This window comes from Lagopus leucura, unplaced genomic scaffold (assembly GCF_019238085.1).
Source record: "Lagopus leucura isolate 7727_CA_CO unplaced genomic scaffold, USGS_WTPT01 Super-Scaffold_100159, whole genome shotgun sequence".
Taxonomy (NCBI): Eukaryota; Metazoa; Chordata; class Aves; order Galliformes; family Phasianidae; genus Lagopus; species Lagopus leucura.
In genome coordinates, this window is record NW_024962335.1 from 25,075,510 (window position 1) to 25,100,992 (window position 25,483).

Sequence of the window (25,483 nt, forward strand, 5' to 3'; positions counted from 1 at the left end):
TGTCTTCTGCATAACAAAGAGGATGGATGCTGAGCAGGTTCTGACTGTGGCATTAAGATATGACTTTTAAATTTCAAAAATCAATCGCGCCTTCCTCTGGGTTGGAGTCAGAACAGAATCTTAAACTGCTTTTGCTACAAAGTGTTGAAAAACACTCAAAGTGACATTGAAGTGTCATGATTTTGTCTCTATTAAGTGTCTTTTCTTTTAATCTTTTAAATTCATAGCACCTTCCAATCTTAATAAGGCAGACTAATTTTCTAGTTACATTGTTCAGTATGGAGTATCTTCAAATGGATTTTAAGTTGCTCTTTCAATGTGAGTAATTTTGTTACAGGCTAATAGATAGTATGTAAGCATACCTGAGTTTTAATGTTAACATATTTATTTCTGAGTTGATATCAACATTAAATAGTACAAAGCTAAATCTGGTTGCTACAAGATGGTATGTGAAATGCCATGTAGTGCTATGATTCCAAGCAGTCATGGATATTTATTATTTCCTTCCAAGTGCTAGTGCTATTAGTGGTAGATATATCAGGGCTTTAGCCACAGTTTGTAAAATGTCATGTACTAGACAACATTTTGAGAGACTAAGATGTATTGATCCAAAGCCAGGAATGCCAATAGATGCCTAGAACATTGCTGGTTTAATTATATCACAGTTTAGGATGGTTTATCATTGCCTAGATTATTTAAAGTGTGAGCAAGTAAATCATGCAATGCAATTCAATGTTTTTAAGTTAAGATTGATGGGTGAAATTTTCAAATAACATCTAGGTTCTCCCACATTTTCTTTTCTCACTCAGCTCAGTGAGAGCACAGAGCTCAGTTCAGAATCTGAATGCCTGCCTCTAATCTGAAAGGAGAGACCAGCCTTTATGTTGTTTGATAAAGCAGCAACTTGTTTTTGCAACAACTTGTAAAGTGATAAGAAGGTATGTAGTGGTTCCTTCTCAGAAACCCAGCATACTTGTAGGTGCTGTTTGTGTGACAGTAACACTGCCAAAGCAGGAAAAGGTCACTTTCTCCTCCTAGTCCATGGCCATATCCACATTCCTGTACAAAGACTATGTGTTGTTATAACCTTTAGTTCTTTTATGAAGAATTCATCCTTTGCTATCTTTGCAGCAAGGAGTGGGAAGGGAGGGACACCTACCTCTAGACCAGGTTGCTCAAAGCCCCATCCAGCCTGGCCTTGAATGCCTCCAGGGAAAAGGCATTTGCAGCCTCACTGGACAGCCTGTCCTTGTGTATCACCACCTTCGCAGTAAAAAATTTCTTCCAAATATCTAGTCTAAATCTACCCTCTTCCATTTTAAAACCATTTCCCCTCATCCTGTCGCTACCCTTATAAAAAGTCAGCTTTCTTGTAGGCCCTTTTCAAGTACTGGAAGACTGCTCTAAGGTCTCCTCAGAGCTTCTCTTCTCCAGGCTGAAGGGCCCCAGATCTCAACCTGTCCCCATAGGGAAGGTGCTCCAGCCCTCTGATCTTCTTTGTGTCCCTCCTCTGGACCCGCTCCAACAGCTCCATGTCCTTCTTGTGTTGCGGGATGCAGAACTGGACCCAGTACTCCAGGTGGGGTCTCATGAGAGCAGAGTAGAGGAGCAGAATCCCCTCCCTCAACCTGGTGGTCACGCTTCTCTTGATGCAACCCAGGATACGGTTGGCCTTCTGGGCTGCAGGCACACATTGCTGGCTCATGTTGAATCCCTCATCAACCGACACCCCCAAATCCTTCTCTTCAGCACTGTTCTCAAGCCATTTTCCACTCAACCTGTATCTTGAGATTGCCCTGACCCAGATACAGGACCTTGCAGTTGGCCTGGTTGAACTTTATGAGGTTGGCATGGGCCCACCTCTCTCCGCGCTGTTAACTCAGAAATAAACAGCATTTGGACTAGATAAGCTGAGAGGAAAGGTACATTTTTTCTTAGTGATTACTGTATGATTACCAGTAGGTGTTGGAATGCATTGGTTTATTTATTCGTTCTACCTTTGGCTTGTCATGTGTCATTAGGCAGACTGCTTACCCAGTTTTAGTATTGCCATCTGCAAAAAGAAATAAGGTTAATATAGGTTGTATACTGTAATGCCCTTGAGTGTAATGCATGGTGCACATTTTTGAATAAATAACATAAAAAATCTCAGGGAAGTAGCGCAACATTTAACAAATAGATAATGATACAGGGATTCCTTAATCTTCTTTGTGGTCCCACTCACTGCTCTTGGGAGTGTATCCTGCTGCTTTTCATTGGAGAGGACAAGGGCGGATTACTGCAGAGGCACATAACTGCCTGTACTGCTCCTGCACTCATACACATCCTAACACTGCTTCTGTTTGGTACTGTGGGAGGGGACTGGGAACATGTGTTTTTTTCCTGTGCTTTAGTGTAGCTTGAAGCCTAAAACCAAGTGTCACCACTGATGGGGATCCCAGCTGTGGTCACTGAGGTCATAGTATGTCCGTTATTTCTTTTCTCTTTTACTATGCACAAGTAGGGTTTGGTTTGAAAGAAATGCTCTAAAAATAACAGCAGCCAATGCCTTGTAGCAGAACTAAAGAAAGTGGTATGGATCGTTCTTTTGAACCTTCTAAACACATTTTAAATGAACACACAAGAATCTAATACTAATTAAGTAATAGTATCCTATGGAGACCTGTGGTAGATACTATAATAATGCATTAGCAAGCTATACATAATTCAGCAATGCTGAATTCCTTCAGAGATCACCTACAGGGAATTTTGCATAAGTATGGACTTAATAATTTGTCCCTTCATGTGTGTACATAATTGTTCCTAAGGGCACTATTTGGCCTGCAGATTGCCCGTTACCAGAGATGGTGTACAGGAAAGGAAGCATCCGTTTCTAGTCTTGAAAACCAACTGAGATGATAGGGTAGGTCATTAGAAAAGTTGTCTTATTTGTAAACAGACATTAAACATGGAGCCCCATGTTCTGATTCATTTTTTGCTTCATGCAGGCGCTTTTCAGAAAAGAATTGCAAAGTTTAGTTCACAGAATACCAAATTGTAAGCCAGCAATTTCAAAAATGGTAACATAGCTGCAGACCCTGAAAAGATGCATAGGTACCTGAACAAGTGATCTGACACAGTAGCCATGTGTGATGGAGCTGAAGCAGCTCAGTGAGCTACTGTTGAAGCATGTTGTCACAGATGTGTATTCTCTTCTCTTAAATGGCAAAATTAAACTATAGGGAAATATATTTTATCTTGCAACTGCAGTAGAATAAGGATGTGTCAGTGGACTAATGTGATGTCTCAGCTAATAAGAATTAGCCGCTCATGTTAGCGTGGCCTCTCATTTTCAGAGGTTTGATCTTAAGATCCTCTTTTTTAGGTACTCTAAAATAAAAAGATGTCTTGCTCTTGGAACTCTATACATATTTGGTAGTGATATTATTACTACTGCCTTGTCAGCGCAAACAACAGAGGCTTACACTTGTCTCCTCAACAGCGTGACTGTGCCACCAGACTGAGAAGTCCTGTAAGGGAGTTACCCCATGTTGCCACATTTTGTTATAGCCAAGTTGCAGCAACCAGATACATTTCTACTCACTAGAAGTACATACGAGGTAATGTGGCATAATTGTCCTTCTGCAAGCATATGTCTCCGAACTATTGTTTAAAACTGCCAGATGCAACTTCGTTCTTTTTTAAGAGTAAGGCAACAAGTCAGACTCTGTAGTTATAATCGTTCCCAAAGGGCATTTGAAGCACTTTGCAACCAAAAGGTTGTGATTACACCTCAATTGCCATACTGCTTATTATTGCTTATTGCTTAATTATGGAACCGTAATATGTTTCTTGGATGCTGTCAGCTAAGTGGCATTATTTGGTTCTCACGCTCTGCTTCATTTTTGCATGGGACAGGGAAGCTTTGTGATGTTCTGATATGATGGAGGGGATAGCAGTAGGATGGCCAGCTCAATTCTGACCTTCAGGAGAACAGGACATTGAATTCTTGCCCTGCCAATTGCTTGACTTGGGCAAGTCTTTCCCTACACTCAGGTGCTTAAGGCTTAATGAGTATGTGGGATAAACAGTGGGCTTCATCTTAACCTCTAGGTGTGGGTTCAAGATGCTTAAGCCACTACTTTCAGCATGTGCAAATCCAGCTGTCTTGGTTTAAATGGTCTTCAGTGACCTACAGTAGCTGAGGTGTGTGTGTAGGGTGAGAGAGCAGAGGAACAGAGTTTTAATATCTGGAAGTATTCTAGCTAGTGTCACAGGGCACAGTGATCATGGCTCAAGTGGCCTGGCTCCCAACTGTGTAGAGAACTCAGTTTCTCTGTATAGACTGCACTGGTCACGTTCCTTGTGGTTTATACTAATTTCTGTCTCCATTTAAATTGAGGTGATGAAGTTTTTGCTTGCTTGGGCCTTGGTGCTGTTCCTGGGTTCACAGCAAGCCCAGCCGAAACAGGCATCTGATGTGCTGTGTTGCATAGGAGATTTGATATCTGCACTCTTCACTGATTCAGTGAATTGTGCCTGACTCACTGAAAGGCAAATGTACTTTTGCAGTTGCAATGTTAAAAAGAGTGAAAATGTTCCCTTTTCCAGGCTCATTGGGCCTACAAGTCTATATGGAAAAACTCATTTTGTAAGTCTTTTGTGTAACCTACCCAAATGAAGGAGAAAGCAACAAGTGACCCAAGGGGTAATTTAACATCAGCCTGGATATTTGCATGTATATATTCATAGGAAGATGGGAAGATGGGTGATAAATTTGGGATTCTAAATCATCACCTAAGTTTCCAGATGAAACTCCTACTGAACTTCATTCCTTAGACTTGTTTTTGAAAACATGAATAAGAAATAGAATTGATGAAACACTTCTGTTATTACAAGGCTGGCATAAATTCTACTTAATGAGGTGCTTTTTATGGCAGCGGTTGATTTTTAAATCCCCCTTTTCATTACTGAAATCTCCACTTTAATAACACGTTGCAGAGTGCTTTGGTAGTATGCATCTTCTGAATTCTGTGAGAGGCTGCCTGGAGTCCTGCATGGAAGCTCTTGTATCATGAATAGAATTTGTTCAGGAAATAAAAATATATTGTTTTCTTTGGTAGAGGATGCTACTAAATTGGCTCTATGTTTGTCTAATAATCACATCTAAAGCTGATTATTCTGGTAATAGCCTTAAGATATTATTTAAAAATAAATATATAAATGCACTACTTTTGTACTAATACTAGTTTTTAATCTCTTCTTGTTTCTGTGAAGTCTGAATGAGATTTTCAAAATTGAATAATAATTTGATTCGTTAATCTTTTGAAGCTAGTAATTTTATTTTCCCCTCTTTGCAGTCTCTGAGGCTCGCAAATGAATAGAGCTTCATTACTGGAGTCTGCATTTAATAACCATTATCCATTATCTTGTAATTAAGACTCCCTGTAACGAATCATGAGGACAATGCAAAAATACATAGTACATTTCTTTAATGAACTGGAAAATGTTCATCTTGTTCTATTTAGTAATGAGTTGCTGAATAGTCGTTAAATCCACTGGAGAATAGAGCTAGATGAATTCTGAAGACTATCTTGAGTTTGTGGTTAATCTATTAGAATTAAAATTTCATCTTCTATTTTTATCAACAGCTGATTAGAAGTCATTCTGTTTGACCAAATTGATTAGAAGACCATATACAAGGGCAGCTGTTGTTTAATGAAAGTTTTTAATGAAACTGTACCATAGAGACTTGTAATTATAAGACTTATAAAAGCTTTGACTTACCTTATACTAGAAAAAATGAAAAGTATTGCAATGAAGAACTTTAAGTGCTGCATTTCAAAAGGGAAATTAAAAGTATAATTTGGCACTGTTAAAGTTTCACTTCCACTATTTGTTTTAATGTGACTATCAGATGTCCATACTGTCTCTCTGACAGAGGATAGCTCTGAAATATATAACTCAACTATTTCTCATACGTGCTTAGTTCCCTGCAAGACTCAATCAACTTCTAGTTGCCTCTTTTTCGTATTGCAACTTCTTTGCAGTTAGAACTTGTTCCCTGAGTAGTCACTTCAGTTTTGAATGGGTAATGCTGTAGCATGGTGCAGCTTAAGCACCACTGACTGCCTGGGCAGGAAACCTGCAGATAAAAACAAACACGGATTTATAGGAGGCAGTGTTAGTGATGAAGTTTGATTGCATTTAAATTGCAGGACACTGAAACATGCATGGTTTTGTCTCAACTTCCCAGCAGGTTGAAACCTAGCTGCATGCCAACCTGCATCAGAAAGACAGGTATCTGGAGCATATTACAGCATACTGTCAGAATGTAGTCAAGGCATCTCCTTACTTTGAGCCAGCAATGAAAGTTCCCTTTCTTACTCTAGGGGATGTCATAGAAGCTTCATCATTCAAAAAAGAGACAAAATGGACTAAGCCAAATCTGAAGTGGAAGCAGATGCCGTTCCAATTGACTTAAGTGGATGATGCACTGCTACGCTATGTTTGAATTAGCCCTCTTCTCCTCACGATTACTTTTGATAATGAATGATCCCACAGTACACCTTTTCTAAGAAGTAGGTTCCCAGGGGTGAAGTATGCTCTATTGCAATTAAAGAACTTTTGTCACTGCATTGTGTCAGTGAAGGATCAGACACTGCAAAGCAATTCTTTTTGCTCGTTTCTTAGCTTTTTGTAATACTGCACTGCTGAATTTGTTTTAAGCCCACCCAGAACAGCAGGAAGGTACAAGAAAACTACATAAGTATTCAGAACAGACGGTGAGGAAAGTTGTGTAAAAGTGAGAAAACGTGAAATAAACAATGAGTCAAGGTTAACTCTCCCTCTTTAAATAACACATTTCTTTTTATATTGTTACTGCATTATATCAGACCATGGCATTAAATGTTGTAATTTGCAATGTTACAATTACAAAGCGCATAAGAAAGGAGTTGTTTCCCTGTTTACGGTATTATACAGCGGGCTTCATTAAACACACACGGGATTTTTTTGTTATCACTTTAAACAGCTATTTGAAATATGATATTAGACTGTCAAATCTGAGATCAAATTGATGAAAAGTTGTATTAAAAACTTGATGAAAATTGTTTCTATTCTGAAAGATCTTTGTGGAAATATTAAAATATTGATTTATATGCAAAATTTGTTCAGAGAAAATCATTGGCTTTTTTTTTTTTTTTGTTAATCTGCTATCTTCCTTTTACATATATGTAACACATGTAGCACACATATATAATGTATGTCCATTCAGGAACATATATGTAAGTTGATCCAAAAATAATGCCTCCTGTTTATTTCCATGGAAGCTACAACAGACACAAAGAGCACAATAACACTATTCAATACAGCAGATTCTCAGCTACTAGGCACTCTTTTTCAACATAGTCACCACCATTCACTATGCGTTTTTGCCACCAATTAACAAGAGTCTGCTTTCTGTGCTCATAAAAATTTGCACCAGCAGAGGTGACCCACTGTTTCACAGCTGCTGTGATGATATCGTTGCTAGGAAAATGGCCCATCTTTATCATCAACCTGAGAAGATGAAAGTCACAGAGCGCCAAATCTGGACTGTACAGCGAGTGTGGTAGGACAGTCCAGCCAAGGCTGGCAATGTGCTCCTCAGTCTTCAAACCAGTTCTAGGCCTGGTGTTATCATGTTTCAGGAGTAAAGTTATCTTGTTCTCTGGCCTGACTCTGGAAGTTTGAGCCTTCAGCTTAGTCAGCATCACGGTATAGTGGTCAGAATTGACGATCTGTCTAAGTTCCAGGAAATCCAGAATGATTACCCTTTTTCTTTCCCAGAAGATGGTGCACATCACTTCATCTGCTGAACGTTGCATCTTGTTTTTCTTTGATGAGGAATTCAGTGTGGCTACTCCATGGACTGCCAGTTTGACACTGGTTCATAGTAATGACAGCACTTCTCATCACCAGCAATGATGTGATCACCTTCAGCCTTGTATTGGTTCAGTAGGTCTTGACAAACCTTAATATGGTGATCTTTCTATTCCTCGCTGAGCATTCATGAGACCCACCTGGTGCAAACTTTGCAATATTACAACATTGCCACCATCGTTTCCAGTGCATTGAAGCTGAATCGTGCACATAAATAACATACTCTGCAGTTGTAACCTACAGATTTACATACAGACAAGCTGACAGAGGTGTTCTTCATTTCGTGGTGTGACAGCTTAGCGCGGCCGTCCAGAACTTGGCACCTCCCACTGCCTCATTGTGCTCACATCTGCTGTTTGGTTTCCATAAAATTTCAGCAAGCATCGATGAGTGTCAATGGCTGGCATTTTTTCCACATGGAGGAATTAAGTGACACATCTTTCCTTCATATGCACTTCCGTATCAGATGCCATTCTGTTAGATTGCCCCTCTGTTGCCATCTATCAGACGGAAACAAAATGTAATAGAATATTGGTGGTAAGGTTCAACCTCTACTGCCATACCACCAACATCAGTTTCTGATGTTGTGAGTCAATTTAGTAAAATAGGCATTAGTTTTGGAGCAGCCCTTGTAATATACTGGAGTTTATTGAAAGGATAGTTGATGTGATTTCTAGAGCAGAGAATTAAGATCTGAGGTATTCATTTAGCCCCTGGGATGTCTGAGTTGTTCTGAAACCAGATGGGTATCTCACCTTCCTGCTTTAGTCTTTGCAGGTGCAAAGTTAACATGGACTTTAACATGGACAACAGGGATGTGTAAAAGGGATGCTTTGTAATTGCTGCGAAGGATGAGGACATCCTTGGAGGGTGTGAAGTGCACATATGCACAGTGGTTCTCATTCTAAAACCACCATAAAGATCTTTACTTCCTTTCAGGTTCTGATTTTATAAAGACATCTACAGGAAAGGAAGTGGAAAATGCGACTCTTCCGGTCGGAGTAGTCATGATGCGAGCCATTAAAGAATTCTACTGGCAAACTGGCTTTAAGGTAATTCTCATGACCCTTCTGAAAACGAACCAAACAGGTTTACTCAGAAGATTATGAGACTGTAAAATTTTCAAAATACAGTATATGTAAAGCTGCATATATTAGTTTCCATGATTATAGAGCAATAGGTAGTGGGCAATGGGATTTCTCTGTTGTATGCCTCTTTCTGTTTACTAGTAATTTAAACAGAGAAAAAATCCAAAACCAAAACACACTTTTGCCTTTCCTCTCTTGAGTAACTGTCAGTTAATTCCCTAAAACCTCATGCAATTTTGGTACATCACATGATGCATTTAGTTTTGAGTTTTGTTTTACCATATAAGATATTTAAATGGTCATCTCAAGGATGGGGCAGATCTCAAGCTGACAGTGATTGGCATACTCCCATAATATAGCCACCAAGGGTTCATCCAGAGAACACGACTATTTTCTGACTTAGCTATGACAACCCAAAGAGTAAATTCTGCTCATTTCTCCCTTGCTGGAGGAGGTTTCAAAGGCAACAAGAGGATCCAATTGGATCCTTTTGTTTGAGATGGAGGGAAAGCAAGACAGGCTGGGAGAACATTGCACCCTTTATCTGATAGTCAAGTCACTGTCAAGGGAGGTCGGGGAGGTGAGGAGTAGAGAGGAGTCTATGAACCATCTGTGCATCTATTCTGTCGCTAGAGCAGAGACAGGAGGAGGTTATTCAGAAAGGCTTATGCCACCTTCCATTTCCTATATCTGCAGACAATCAGAGCTCCTTCTTAGATCATAGAATCATAGAATGTCCTGGGTTGACAAAGACTTCAAAGATCATCTTGTTTCAATCCCCCAGCTGTGGGCAGGGTCGCCAACCACTAGCTCAGGCTGCCCAGAGCCACATCAAGCCTGACCTTGAATGCCTCTACAGATGGGACATCCACAACATATCTGAGCAACCTGTTTCAATGTGTCACCACCCAGATCTGCTGCAGGTACTCAGCATTGGGCTTTTCCCTTACCTGTAGCCTCAGGGAGGGAGGTGTCATTTAGCTAAGACTCTCTCCCCAGTTCTGGGCCACCTTTCTATTCTTTCCAACTTAAGGTTCATTCCTATCAGCAGATGATGTGATACTGAGACATGGGATGATCAGTGGGACAGAGGCTGAGATGGCTTCAGTGGCTGTTGGAGCTTGAGGAGCACATCACAACAGACTACATGTGTCCTTCTACTCTCTGTTGTTGTCTGGATGAGGCTGGTATGGATCCCTGGGCTGCTTTCACTCCTCTCTTCCCCAATCTGCATCTCTGCCTGCCATACAACAGCTCTGGCCTCTCTCATAGTCTTGCTTTTGCAGAAGCATCATTGCTGCCAACTGGAGGCAGATCTCTTGGGCCAGGTGACTCGCCTCCACACAGGTGCCGCTTGCAGGAGCCATGTGGCAAAGGCGAGGCGTCAGCACAGCTTTGTACATATAATTGGATACAAATGTTGAATCCACCTTTTGCTTTAAAAGAATGTATTCATGGTATAAAATGTGTTATTCAGAATGAGTGCTTATGTCTGTGTATGTCAGAGAATTAGATGTAAACTGACTTTGTGTGCTTTTATTAACTGAAGACAATATTATCTGCGACAAGAGATTTCTAAATGGTTTCTTTAACAAACTAATTTTGCTGCTGTAGGGATCCTTTCTAGCAAGGCGTTGGCTGGGAAAAACAGGTTAATACAGAAATTAAACTTCTTCGAGGATAGGAACAAGTTGCAGAGTAACATTTATTGAATGATAAGCTGTGGTGGTGATATGAAAAGTGTGCAATATAATGGGAAATAATCTTTTCTTGTCATTATTGAAGGACATACATAAATTGGTTTTTCTGTTGGGAAAACCCCCAATCCAGAAAAACTTATTACTTTTAATAATATAAGGTGAAGAGAAAATTCTTGAGGAGATGAACTTATTAAGCAAAATAATGAAATGCTGTGAAACAGCAGGGAAGTGGTAGCTGGACTTTATACCACTCTCGAATTAAATGCCCTCCCCCTTTCCTTTTCGTGTCTTTATGGCAGTCAGATGTGCAGTAAATGGGGGAGGGGACAGACTTTCCTTTGTCAGTTTTTTGGGTTTTTTTTTTTTTTTTTTTTTTTGCAAAGAGCTTTCAGAATTTGCTAAAAGGGAAAGGAATTTTGCATAGCGTTTTTAGTTATCTTATTTATTAACAATATTTTACTTGTTTTTACCACAGGTTCTCTCAGGAAGAGCTGTAGTATTTCTAGGAAGAAATCTAAATTTGAATTTGATTAGGATTTCTCTTCCTTAGGGAAAACACAGTCCCAGTATTTTGATTTATTGTCTAGAGGATGCTTTTCCAGTTGATGTGCTTTAAATTCCTTTTGGAAATCTAATGTTAACAGATGTATGCATACACTTACGCATGCATCCATCCATCCACAAAAATATAGTCTTTGTATTTGGATTTATCAAGCTTTTCCTGTTATTGTTCTTTATAATCTTATTGGAAATACGCTGTTATCACAATACTTCAGTGTTAAAAGAAGGATTTATTTTGTTTGTTTGTCCTGAAATCACTATTAAAATTACCAAATTTATTTAAAATGACAGATAATTTTAGATTCTATTGTCATAACCATAAGGTACAGAGAAACCAATCAAGGCAGTGAGTTTTCAGGAAAGTATATACAGAAATCAGAATGATAATTCTTTCACAAGGAGGCTGAAGAGAAGGACTAACCAAGATAAAGATGTATGGCAGAAGGAAATGTAGAAAGCATCGCTATGTGTTACTGTACATGTTGTTCAGATTTTCTTCTTTAATGCAGATAAGCTTTTTCTTAATTCTACTTGTTCTTCTAGTATTTTAAAAATCTGTAGCTGGCCAACAACTGATGTAATGCATGTGACAAACTTTCTGACCAGGATTTTGATAGCTCTGCTTTACAAATGCTGTGTTAGAATGAGATATGTGTAAATGGCACATAACTAGAAGGGTGTGCAGTAGGTTGTCTCTGTGCTGGCTCATGGGATCATGAGATTCAAAGCATGCTTTGCCTTAAAGATAGGTTTTTCCTGTCGTGTCCTAATAGACATGGCAGTTCACCTAACCAAGTATGACACATCTCTCATCAAGTGTCTGAAAGCATATCCAGTATCTGGTGGAAGGGAAGTTTTACAGTTCTTGTAGAACAGAAAAAAAAAATCCATTTCTTGTAGAGAGAACTAATTTAGTCTTCATTTAGTAAATTTTAGTGAAAAAGTTCGAAATAAGTTTGCATTTACAACCCAATTATGTATTACTCTGACACTTAGGATTTTTAAAAAATACAACTGCCTCCTATTGCTCTTCACACAAGTCAGCTGCACTGTGTGCCTTATTTCGGCATGTTTGACATTACATAATTGCATTTATACTTGCTGATTATTTTTTTTTGTAAGATTGCAACATGAGCAGTATGTGATATTGAGCTGGCAGTGGGCTTTTGCAGCCCAGAAGGCCAACAGTATCCTGGTCTGTGTCGAAAGAGGCATGTCATGCAGGGCAAGGAAGGTGATCATTGTCCTCTACTCTGCCCTTGAGAAGCCACATTGGAAGTACTGTGTCCTGGTCTGGGGCTCCCAGCTCAAGAAAGAAGTGGGATTTTAGGAGCAGGTCCTGAGGAGGGCCACTAAATGGTCGGAGGGTTGGAGCACCTCTCCTATAAAGACAGCTCTCCTACAAAGAGCTGGTCTTCTTCATCCTGGAGAAGAGAACGCTCTTGGGAGACCTCACTGCACCTTTCCAGTACTTAAAGGGAGCTCGTAAGGCAGGAGGGAAATCAACTTGGTACATGGGTAGAAAGTGATAGGACGGAGGGATGATTTTAAACTAAAGGAGGAGAGATTTAGATTAGATGTCAGAGGAAAATTTTTCACTGGAAGTGTGGTGAGGCTGCCTGGAGAAACTGTGTGTGCCCCATCCCTGGAGGTGTTCAAGGCCAAGTTGAATAGGGCCTGGGCAGCCTGAGCTGCTGGGTAGAATCATGCCCATGATGGGGATGTTGAACTGGATGAGCTTTAAGGTCCCTTCCAACCCAAGCCATTCTATAATTCTCTGATTTGCAAATAGCCCTGGTCCTGCCCAAATCCCTTGACCTAATGTGTTGCGGGCAAATTTCAGTCAAACCCAGCTCCTGAGAGAGTGCACAAGTATAAAAGTATTGCTCCCTCACTTGCTTTCACTCACAACAAAAAATTTGTCTTTCAGTGTGAAGACTGAGGCCTGATGGATGACTTGCAGCAGTAGTCCAGACCGAACACTGCTTACAATCAGATATTTACCAGAACAGAATTTTTTATATACACCACAGGCAGATTTAGACAGCAAGTCAACAAATGCTGATTGTTCTTTTGGAGCTATAATGAAATATTGCAATTTTTTTTAATATATAGGTTGGATTTAAGCCTGCTGGTGGCATTCGGACAGCAAAAGAAGCTATTACTTGGCTTATGCTGGTAAAAGAGGAACTGGGAGTGGAATGGCTGAAACCAGAGCTCTTTCGCCTTGGTGCGAGTAGTTTGTTGGAAGACATTGAGAAACAGGTTAGTTGTTAATAGTTTTCAGATTTTTAGAGAGAAGCAATTATCTTTCTAAATGTACTGGCTTACTGTTTTTGCAGAATTTGCTTTTTGGTGTTGTTTAAGAGATAATAGAACATGCATTATTAACAAGTTCACTTCTAAAACAGTATTAGTTTAAATTTGGCCTGTCATTACAGACCTCTGGGACTTGGGTATCCCAAACATCTGACAATTCCCTGGGCCAGACTCACAGTGCAGTAGGCAAAGGAGCTTCATTTGTACACATGCAGTCTTTTGCTAACACTCAGCAGTGCACTCCCCTGCATTTCTATCTGCTGCCAGTTCAAATAGCCCTCAGGAAACATTACAGACCCTTTGCGTCAACTGTTTACAATGTATTTCCATATTGTAGAAAAAGTCCTGTCATTCTACAAATGGTACTGCTGATAGAGAATTTCTTATGTATTGATTATTTCCCGGGGAAGAAAAAGCAATTGCCTATTACAAAGTCTAATTGATTTCATTTTTTGTGCAGGCAGATCACTATGTTTCCTGGCAGACAGTGTATGAGATACAGTGGCAACATGTAGTTTTCAGTAGGAAGAATTGTTTGCCTGTGACCTGCCTCACTGGAGTGGGGGACCTAACTCAAAGGACACAGCGTAGTTGAAGCAACAGTATCATAGGAAGGACTAAAACATTAGGGCTGCTCAACTTTACTCCCATTAAGCCCTCCCTTTAACTTTACTCCCTTTAAGCCCAAGAGATGAGGTGATATTAGCTCTAACAAAAAAAAACAGTTTCATAGTTCTTGTTCTATGAGAGAATATCTGCTGTGTTGGGGGACTGAATGAGAGAAAAACATGAAACTGTTCTCTTGCCCATCTTTCCTAGCAACTGAAGTACTAACATGTTATAAGAAAAGTCTTAACAGCTCAAAGATATCAGGTGAATATTGATGACATTTGAAAACCCCTGGTTCCCTCTTGCAGTGAGAGTAATACAGTCTTGCTTCACTGCCAGGCTGTTTCTGCCTCTCACTTGACCTAAAATCATGTCTCTTGTTATGACAAAGCATGGTGAGCTTATTTTTTTTGCCACTGCTATCATTGCTGGCTCTTACATGACAGCTAGAGTATGTGATAGTTTGTTCTGGTTTCTTAACAGTGGCACCTTTTTATCCGCCAGGGATTGCACAAAGACCACAGTTATGACCAAAGCTCTGCTATGCTGTGTCATCTAAAACTATGTGAGATAAAATGTATCAGCTGTTATATTCACAAAAACAGATATGTATAAGAGCGAAACACAGAAAACAGGGAAACACTCAGCCCTGAGGCAGTGAAGAGCCATATAAAAGCATAAACAGTTTTGAATCCTTTGAATATTAGAAATAATACTGCAGTCATCAAACCAAGATTACAATGGGAGAGAATCATTGTCTTTTACTTGTCTGTTTTTGAAAGCAACAGAAGTCTTTTTTCTTTTTCTTTCCAAGCAAGGCAGCAAGAGCTCTTAGTTCAAATCAAATAAACAAGTATATGAAGGCATACTGCATCATATTTTATGAACACACACATACACAAATAAATATCCATCATCTTCTTCTGACATGCCTTTAATTTGTGACTTTCATGATACTTTGAAATTTACAGTCATATATAACTCCATCACGAATATTCTTCATTTCTTGCAGATTTTCCACCACGTGACTGGCTCTTATGCACTTCAACATGACCTGGCAATGGCTTAAACACAGAATCGACTCAGGATTATTTTTATAAAAGAAGCCTTTAAAAAAGCAGCATTCAGAAGTCTTCCAACCACTGAGTGCGTTTGATAGAATTAAAGGCGTAATTCTCTCTTTTTCATATATTACAGCATTTAAAAATATGTTCAAGTCTGCTGGTTGTACTTGATCAAAAAGTGGAAAAAAATGGTAATTCTGAAACAGTTAAATAGTTAATACAGATTTGCAAAGTTAATCTTGCAAAGTCTTCCTCAGCCCAGCCTGAAAAGCTTATTAATGGCAACACTGAAACACTATGAAGATGATTTGGGTGTCCTGGTAGCACTTTGCAGGCTGAGAAATGAAGTATCTAAAGAATGTTTCATATTGCTAATTAAGAGCTACAGATCTTGGAACAGCTTTCCATTCACCTCTGACTAGATCTTTGGTAGGATATGTTGCACTATTAATTGTTATGTTGATTCGGTTTCAAGCAGTGTAATCTGATAAAATGAAACTTGGTTATTTCTTTCTTTTATAAAATCTTGGTAGCAAAAAAACCTTTTTTTTTTTTTTATTTTTTTATTTTTTTTATTTTTTCCCCCAAACTTGGGCACAGACATCCATATTTAGACCCGTGAATAAAGGTGGCTTGATTTCTAGAACAGCTGAGTATCCACAGTTGCTCCTGAAGCTAATGGGAGCTCTGGGTGATCAGAACAACTGAAAATCAAGCAGCCTCTATATAGATGCCTAACTATGCATTCAGGAGGCTATTTTCAGGCATTTCACTCTTAAAAATTTTAGTCTGTCTTGCTTAGAAGCTCCCATTCCTGTCTCCTGTCATTTTTAAACACAGTCATGCAAATCTTTGCATTTTAATGTAGGGGGGGGTGAGTATCAGTTTACAGGTTTCTATGCTATGCTATCTGAACTTTAACTTTTCCCTTCTAAGAGCATTTCTGTAATTTATAAGAATTGTGTCCTATACAGAGTTTCAGCCTTAATGAAAAAGCACTTTTCTCAGAGGACATTAAGAATAATACCTAAATCATCAATACCTTTTGAATATCAGACTGGAGCTGGTAGATTCATTACTTTAGAGCTACATTCTACTCACTAACCGGAGTTGTACTAAAATCTTAATTATCATCACGACTAGTCTCACTGACTTAAGTAGGTCTCATCAGGGAAGTAAGAGGAGGAGGATTTTGCTATAAATCAAGCTGCAAGGTGCATTTATTACAAAAAGATCTTGACTTCATAAAGATAATAACTCAGTTATTTATCTGGCTAAGCCACCTGAGTCGCTCTGTGAAACACAGCATGGAGAGATTTGGCCTTCTGAAGAATCTTAGACAGCCTGAGGAATAAGCAGATGGCAAAGCGTTACTGGGTGACTGGCTGTCTTTTTCTTGTCCCATTCAAGAGACAGCTAGCAACAGTGCAAGTCCATTAGGAAGCAGTGAGGGCTGCAGCCTGGCACTCCTACATCACTCATGATAATGCTGAGAGCCCCAGACTGAGGTGAAGCTTGGCTCTTGGGTTGGTAGGTCATGACGAGGGGAGGCTGAGGCTGAGCAGGCCAAGAGAGTACTGGGGCTCATGCTAGTGCTGACCCATGAGACAGCTAGAGCTGGAAGGAATGGTCTGACATGCATTCCAAGCTCAAGTTGGAGGCTGGTATTGCAGAGCATATGTCCCCACTGATGGAGAACTAGAAACGTTCTCAGTGTGGTCTTTTGAGTTTGTACTTGCAATGGTGCTTTTAACCCTGACCAGCACTTCCTCTGCAGTCTTCCATTTCTTCCCCTCATGGCTGACCGTTGGCTGTTATTTATTTCCCATTGTCACAGAGGAATTGAGACTTTATCTAGGTTGTTGCAGCTGGTCATAACAGCTGCACAAAGTGTATGAAAGGAGATGGGGACTTGAAATCAGTAACCAGGAAGGGGGCAGCACAGCACTGCTGAATAGCCTTCAAAAAAAGTTCAGATTTAGCACTCTGCTTCAGGCCTTTAAAAAAGAAGCAGGCAATTATGCCTGTTTATCTGTATTAATACATCTATATTTAGATAAATAAATTTCAGAGTATAACATATGTTTTGTGGAAGTCAGTCTAGTATACTAATCATTATTTTTGTAACACTTATTCATTTAGGATTTTAAATAGCTTCATTTTGTTGACTACCTCATTTTGCAAATAAGCGAATAAATTCAAGAGGAAAGTCAAGTAGAAACTGCAAATCTAGAATATCCTGTATCAACTTATTTACAAGAAGAGGGAACTGGGAGAAGGGGTAAGCTTTTTTCCCTGGTTTGCAGGAAACAAAGATATTAAATAGTAATTATATTCAAAGTGCACGTATCAGCTGGGGCAAGTAATACTTTGATATCTTTATTTCATCAGTAGTATAAGTTCATTCTTTCATTTCCTTTCTGAAGCAGAGAACATACGTTATACACAATAGCACATGCTTCTGAGGCAGAAAAGGCTGATCTACGTTTAATTTTATTTTGCTCAGTTGAAACTGGCTCCCTGCCTCCTCTGGGGAAAAAGGAAAAAAAAAAAAAAAAAAGGAACAGCAACTTTTATCCAAATCTTGGTGCACTTTTGCTGAAATTACCAGTGCTGACATCTGGATGATACATAAAGTGTGCAGTAGGAGTAGAGGGAGGGAATTGCATTTAATTAGATGTAACCTACCCAGGAGAACAAGACAGGGAAATGTCCATCTGGCTAGTTCTTATTAATAGGACAACAAAGGATAAAAGTATTTGTAGTATATGAAGACACCATTGTTGAAACTACCAGTTGACCATTTTTATTAGAATCCTAGACAGCCTGCACTGTAAATTGAGAAGTAAGACTTGGAAAGAAAGAATCGTCAAAAAAGGTGACAGTCCTTTCACATCCTAAAAGGAAAGAGTAAGCAAGTGATCATAAGGTCCCAGCCAGTTATTTTGTAGAGATCCTTCCTCTGATCCAGACAAGTTACAGACACTTTCTGCAAGGACCTACAGTAACAAAGGAAAGCATGACAAAATTGTTTTAATATCCTTTAATAAAATTTAACTCTGCAAGAAGGGATGCCAACAAGATGCTCTAGCCATTCCTGATGAGTCTAGTGATTTTAAGTGGCTCTAGTTTGAGCACTAGGATTAGCATCCTGTGGGTTGCTAATTCTTGGAAACTGCATAAGTTGTGATCTTCTGGAAGCAAAGCTTTCTTGAGGTATAGCAGTTTCAGATCTCCCAGTTCATTGGAGGTGTTTGAAAACACTGAACTGTAAAAGCATCAATTTAGAATTGCTTCCTTAGCTGAGAGGAAAGCAACTTTTTGAAAGATGTTAGCAAATGGAGGAAGTGGTTGTGGAATTTATTACACTTGTTTTTGTAAGTCTTGCTTTCTCTAAGGGAGGAGTAGACAAAGGAGCTTCAGAGGTTCAATTAATAAAGATAAATGTAGTATCTCAACAATATGGTGCTGTATAAAACCAAACCCCCTGGTGGATGAGGTTTTGCCCAGAAAATCAGGAAAACTTGATAAGCTCATTTTTCCATTTCACCAGTAGCAATGAGATCTGTTTGTATTCAAAGACTTACGTAAATTATCACATACTTACTAATTTGCAGCAAGCAAGCAAACAAACTAGAGAAAATCCTGTGTCTTGGCAAAAGCCAATGCCAGGGCTGGGCTGGTGATCCTTCAGTATAGGGATTCCCATTGCCATTTTAGCCCAGAGAGCAGATGCACTACAGGTCGTATCTGACAAGGCACACTTTCTAGCTGGCTGGCCTCACAAGAAAGCCCGGGGTCTTGCTGACCAAGGCAGAGCAGTTGGTACAGCAGAAGGAAGGGATGCCACCCAGAGGGACTTTGATAAACTCGAAAGGTGGGCCCTTGTGAGCCTGATGAGGTTCAACAAAGCCAAGTGCAAGGTTTTGCACTTGAGGCAATCCCAGACATTGTACAGACTGGGAGAACTCCTTGAGTGTAGCGTTGCTAAAAAGGACTCAGGGTTCCTGGTTGATGAAAAACTTCACATGAGCCAACAGGATACGCTTGCAGCCCAGAAGGCCAGCAGTATCCTGGGTTCCATCAGGAGAGGAGGGAGGCCAGCAGGGAGAAGGAAGGGATTGTACCCCTCTATTCTGCATTAGTGAGGACCCAGTTGGAGTCCAGCAGGCATCCAAGTCTGGGGCCCCTGGCACAGGAAAGATGTAGAATTTTTAAAGAGGGCCCAGAGGAGGGCTATGAAAAGGATCTAAGTGCTAGAACACTTCTCCTATAAAGACAGGATGAAGGAACTGGACTTGTTCAGCCTGGAGAAGAGAAGACTGTGGGGCCTATGGCCTTCCAGTATTTAAAGGGAGTTTATAAACAAGAGGGAAATCAACTTTTTACACGGATAGAAAGTGATAGGACAAGGGGGAATAGTTTTAAAATAGAGGAAAAGAGATTTAGATTAGATGCTGGGGAAATTTATTTTCTGAGTGAGTGATGAGGTGCTGAAACAGGTTACCCACAGAGGTTGTGGATGCTACTCATTCTTGGAGGTGCTTAAGCCCTGTTTGGATGGGGCCTGGGCAATCTGATCTAGCAGTTAATCTAGCAGCTGGCAACTCTGCCTGTGGCAGGGAACTCAATGATCCTTGAGGTCTCTTCTAACCCAAACTATTCTATGATTCTGTGGCTTGCTTCAGGGGTTACCAGCATGGCTGTAGGACCAGTTAGTGCTAAAGCTGCTTGCCTGTAGTGATAACTGCTAATCCATTGAGAATATTTTTTTGCCCCTCAACGTCAGACCTGAGCAACCAGCTTCTGAGGGGAAGCTGGAGAATGCATTTCTCCAACATTTAATTTAATTACATGTAAGTTGATTAAGGATGTTATCTTCATTTCCAAGGGAAATGAAACATTCATTCAGAGTCATGTCAGAGCTCTGGCTGTCGGGTTTCTTTCTGCTTTCTGCAGCTTCAGTGGGGTCTTGGTCTTTCCTCACAGCACAGGTGTTGTCTGACCCAGAACACGGCTTCTTGCTTTAATGTTCTGAAGGGCCTGAATGGAACTGGAACAAAGAGCAACTATTCCATCCAGGCTCTAACAAGAAGGTTTTTATGTTCTAGTTAGCACAGATCAGTCCAATTCCAAAAAATTCAAATGCCTTTGCCCCATCTGGTAGCAACTGTAACAAGGCCTTTGGGAGGCAAGTGGCAGGAAGATGTAGATAAAGGGAAAACAGAGGGGCAAAAAGAGAAGTCGCAAGAAGTAAGAGAGAGATTGTCACCACTGCTGTTACTGCTTCACAGAATTGTAATCTTTTGTATCTCTTCGGAACAGGAGGTAAATAATAAAACACAGGGGAGGGAAAAATTTAAAATAAATGTAGTGTGTGAGTGCATGTTAAAACGGATGTCAGATTAAAAATAACTGTAAAGGAAATTCTACTGTAGGGGGAAAGCTGCTTTTTCCTTCAGCGTTTTATATTCCACCTTCATTAGGCGGAAAGTGAACGAACTGTAAAGGAAAAGGGGAACTTTTGTTGATTCCCTCTGAGCGCTCAGAGAAGCCTAATGTGAGTGTGGGGGCATGTTATGCGGTGCGGTGCTGCAGCAATTCTCAGGGTGAAGCCCACAAGCAGCAGGGACGTTAAGCAGATGCAACTGCGTGTGCCAAGCTCTGGGACTTGGAGCTTTAAGCCTGCGGTGCTGCATATCCAGATAGTTTCATCCACTCCATTCTCCTTCAGTCCCTTCAGGGTTGATGAGTCCTCTAATGTTTAAAAAAAAAATAAACCCTGCAGCCTGCTAGGATCACGTTATCCAATAATGCCCCTCTAACTATAGATTTGGGCACCAGGGACTTTTTTCTAGTTTCTTCAGCCCTTTTAAGCAAGCTGTGTCAGTGTTTGACGACAGCGGAGCAGGGAACATCTACACAAACATATTTTTCCCCACATGGCTGCCAAACCACACTGATCATTGGAGATGGCAAGTACTTACGAAAATGGCAGCGCCATTCCATAAAACAGTCACAGCTCTCTTCTGCTAAATGTGCTTCATGATGGCTCCTTGAAATTGTGATCTGAAAAGTGGCCTGGCCTGCGCATGTCTAAAGTCAAAGAAGCTGTAAATAAACAGTTGGAAATTGTGCTAGCATGGGTAGTTCGGCTTGTTCCCACATATTCCTACAGTGTTTCAGAAACAAATTCCCACAACTTGTATTTCTTTCAGACACTTAAGCTAATGAGGAAGCAGCTGAGACAGGAGTAGAAGACATCCTAGCGGCTATCCCTGCCAGGCTGAAGGCAGAGCGGTGTCCCAACTTTCAAAACTTGTATTGGGCTCATACAGTAATTGGCAGGGAAGATCGCAAACCAGAATCTTCCTAATGAGAAGTGACAACAAGTAGGAGCAGCTTGTCCTTACAGAGGCTTAACCTGGAACATCTTCACCTAGCCAGCTTGGGTTTTAGCAGGTACGTTAGCAATGCATGAGAGTCCTCTGCTTGTGAAAAGCCTTGCATTGGACTACAATCAGATCAGGCTGTTTTAGTGTGCTGCAGAAAGTGTTCAGAGAGGTTCTGCGGGTATTTAAGGCCACACACTGTGCTCATATCAGCTCTGTCCAGTCTCAGTGTACCTGTCTCTGTGAGATACTGAGAGAGATGTCCCAGTGGCAGTGACTGCCCCAAGCAGACTGTGGGCAAGGTGCGGGACTGAGGTCTCCAGTAGCCTTCACCTGTGCTCCTTCTGTTGATCTTGTGCCATTCGTTGCCCACCTCTGCACCTCATTGAAAACTCAGGACCTTCTGCTCAGAGTAAATTAATAAATTAATAAATGGAAGTCACTTCTGCAGGAAGATAACCATCTGCTCCTAAATGAACATGTGTTTTCAGAGTTGTATCCACCGGGCAGATTTCTTTGTTAAGCAATAATTCTGTTTCATTTTCCTGAACGGCTCTGCCATTTTCTCCATTAGAGGGCTGTAGAGCCGTGTGTTAGATAATTTTAGAACACAAATGGATATATATATATATTTGGGGCCTAATTTTCTTCTGTATTGCTCTCCTGAAACTCAGTGAGGTGTAAAAGTGGTGCAATACAGAACAAAAATGCACAGCACCTTAGAATACACCTTAGAATACATCAGAGCTCTGGGTTTTTCTGACAATGTTCAGAAACTCAGAGCTGGTAAGATTTTTAGACACATGTATGACAGGTGAGGCAGATGAGTGAGTCAGTTGCTGCTAGCATGTTTGAACACACTACAGTTGGTCAATAGGATATGTTTTGAGGAAAAAGTAGCAAAGAGCACTTGCAATGCACATGTAGAGCTTTGAATTCTTAAGAACTACAAGTATTATAGGCAGAGGCTAGACTAAGAATCGTAAATGTTACAGGCTCCATTTTGCTTCAGCTGTGATACTGACAAGCTAGTTGTATAGACTACAATTTCCTAGGTAGATATCTTCCTCAGCTGAACTTTATTCAAAACAAAAACAAACAAACAAACAAAAATAAATAAATAAAGCTGGAAAAAAAAAAAAAAAAAGAAAACATATTGTGGAATGGGATTTTTCAGCCCATACCTAAAAATTTCACTGTGCTGAGTTCCAACACTTCAGAGCATGAGCCATGGCAAAGGAGAGACTGGCCCCTGTCCTCGCCACTTGCCTTCTGCTGCATTTATACAATGAAAGGTGCTAAGAGGAGCAGTGCAGGATGGATGCAGCAAAACTCAAACATCAGCTGAAAGTTGGAACAGAGGGAAAGACATTGGCACAGTAAGTCCAGTGCAGATTAGAGCTAATGGGAACTAAAGGAAACAGTGAGTGCAAGTGCAAGCAGGGAAAGGAAAAGGAAAGGCATGGGGATAAGATGCCACAGAAGATGAGAACTTAGAACTGGCAGCTGAACAACAGCAGGGTGATCCAAACAAGAGGAGCTAGAGTGAACTCATTGGAAACAAAGTGCCTCATCATAAAAGGAGCAATACTGAGACCAAAAGGAAATTGCTCACTGACCAGATCTCTTGCCTGTGAATTTAAATTTCGGTAATGGCTGGAAGAACAACAAATCAGAGAACAATGTCACTGAAAATGGCATTTACAGAGGCTGAGATGCAGTGGCATGGGCAACTTTAATATTTTGTAACTTTGAAATGCTTTGGCTTTGAAACTAATATTTCTTCCTTGTTGCTTGTTGTGCATTATGTAAGCTTATTTCATCCTAACAATTAACTCATTGAGGCAGAGATTGCTTTTCTGCCCTGTTTTTGCACATCACTTGCTGTAAAGTGTTGTGGTTCATGACTAGTGCCATTACATGTCATATTAATGCAGATAGGAAATAGTATGCTGGTAGAGATCTATAATAAAAGCTAAATGTGAATTCTAACAGTGGAGGAAAATGGTTTGCTACAAAACACTGGGAAATTATTAGATGCACCAGGCAAAAATAACAAGTGGAAAATTGGAGGTGAGTACCAAAGAATGGTTCTATAAGTGGTTAGGTGAGGCTGTTGGGCAGCGCACTGTGGAAGCAGCAGAAGCCCCTCAGCTGGGACTTGGCTGAAGATGAGATAACTGTTCAGAAGGCACAGGACTTTACAGGGTCACAGACACTGGATGGTCTGGATGCTCCATCTCCAGCTTCTGTGATTCTGCACAGCCTTCCCCAAAAGCCAACACGATGGAGCACATCAAAAGATGCAATACTCAAAGACATTTCTTGAGCTGAAAACTATGAAAAGAAAGTTGTTCTCATCCATGAGCTGAAATTGAGAGTACACACTAACCCAAAAGGATATCAGCTCAAAGAGCACTGTATGAAAATCTTATAAAGCTCTGCAACGCTCCATAAATAATTTTCAAACAGGAAGCTTTTTGTTTCAGTGATAACAATACTAAAAAGGAAGAATGGCAAATATCCATGAAAAAAAAAAAAAAAGCTGAAACAGTCTGCACCCTATACTGATGATAGTTTTAATCACTTCCAGAGTTACACACACAATTATCAGTCATTTATTAAGAAACACAAATGATCATTACAGAGGTATAGATTAATATAGGCTGAAGCCTGGTGTCGTGCCAGTGGTGCACCACATGATGGGCAGACCATGGAAAAAATATTCCAGCATGTCACTGTGCTGTAAATTCTACAAATGAAAGAAATTAAAAAGCCAGGAGCAATTTTGAAAATGATTTGTGATTGGTGGTGCACTTAGGAGTGCTTTTATTGTCACAGGAACATCTCCTTTCACATCCTTAAGGTGAAAGCACCACTCTGCTTCGCTCTGAGGTTCTGGGGACAGTCTGTGACTGCGTGAGGTGTGGAGGCAAGCAGTGGGGCTTGTACTGGTGAGTATATGTGCACTTAGCAGCGTGCAACTGCTTGTGAGGGTTAGCTTTGCACAGCCTGAGGGTGACAGAACAGCAAATTGCTTCTGACACTTTAAGTATGCGAAAAGACACCAGTTGTGGGGTGGTTTGGTTTTTTTCCTTTTACAGCTATACTATAACTATGCTCTGAAGTACACATATAAACATTTTATAACATAGATTTGGACTAGCACTTGAAAAATAACCTGAAGACTGGTTCTTTAGCGGAAGGTATTCCTATCAAAATAGCAATCTGTTGCAAGTCAAACTTTCACTCCATGCATAAATGATGCAGAACTTAGTGTACTTCTAATGCAGATGTTACTAGAAGTTTTACTAAAATATCATGTTAGTATTAATATGGATATGTTATCTTAAATAGAAAGTGAATTCATCTAGAATTGAAAGGCAAAATATTTTAGTTTGCAAGCACTGTACTCAGTGTAAAGAATGGCAGCAGTGAAAGTGAGTGAATCATAAAAACATAGAATACAAATGTTGGAAGGGACTCATAAGGATCATCTACTCCTGTGAACTCCTGCTTCACAGAATCACACAATTGTAGGGGCTGGAAGGGATCTCTGGAGGTCATCAAGTTGAACCTCCCTGCAAAGCAGGCCCCCTGCAGCTGGCTGCACAGGTAGGCATCCAGGTGGGTCTTGAATATCTCCAGAGGAGATCCACAACCTCCCTGGGCAGCCTGTTCCAATGCTCTGTCACCCTTACTGTGAGGAAATTACTTCGCATATTGGTGCAGAACTTCCTACACTCAAGTTTATGGCCATTCCCTGCAGGAACACCCAAAAATCAGACCACATTACTGAGAGTATTGTCCAGGCACTTCTTGGACTTCACAAGCTCAGTGCCACAGTC

General features: G+C 40.3%; 1 protein-coding gene across 5 annotated transcripts in view; it reads left to right on the forward strand.

Annotated features, from left to right (window-relative positions):
• The window catches only part of DERA (deoxyribose-phosphate aldolase), a 61,825-nt gene extending 36,600 nt beyond the window's left edge, over nucleotides 1-25,225 (forward strand). The window contains exons 7-11 of one of the 5 annotated variants that reach the window (XM_042889695.1): nucleotides 8,824-8,954; nucleotides 13,367-13,516; nucleotides 15,192-15,325; nucleotides 21,462-21,705; nucleotides 24,477-25,225. In XM_042889695.1, coding sequence (XP_042745629.1) covers nucleotides 8,824-8,954; nucleotides 13,367-13,516; nucleotides 15,192-15,248 — 338 coding nt within the window. In that variant the 3' untranslated portion in view covers nucleotides 15,249-15,325; nucleotides 21,462-21,705; nucleotides 24,477-25,225. Of the gene's footprint in view, nucleotides 1-8,823; nucleotides 8,955-13,366; nucleotides 13,517-15,191; nucleotides 15,389-21,461; nucleotides 22,783-24,476 lie in introns of those variants that run through there. The other 4 variants (XM_042889696.1, XM_042889692.1, XM_042889697.1 and 1 more) reach the window with 4 other exon arrangements.
• Nucleotides 25,226-25,483: the final 258 nt, after the last annotated feature.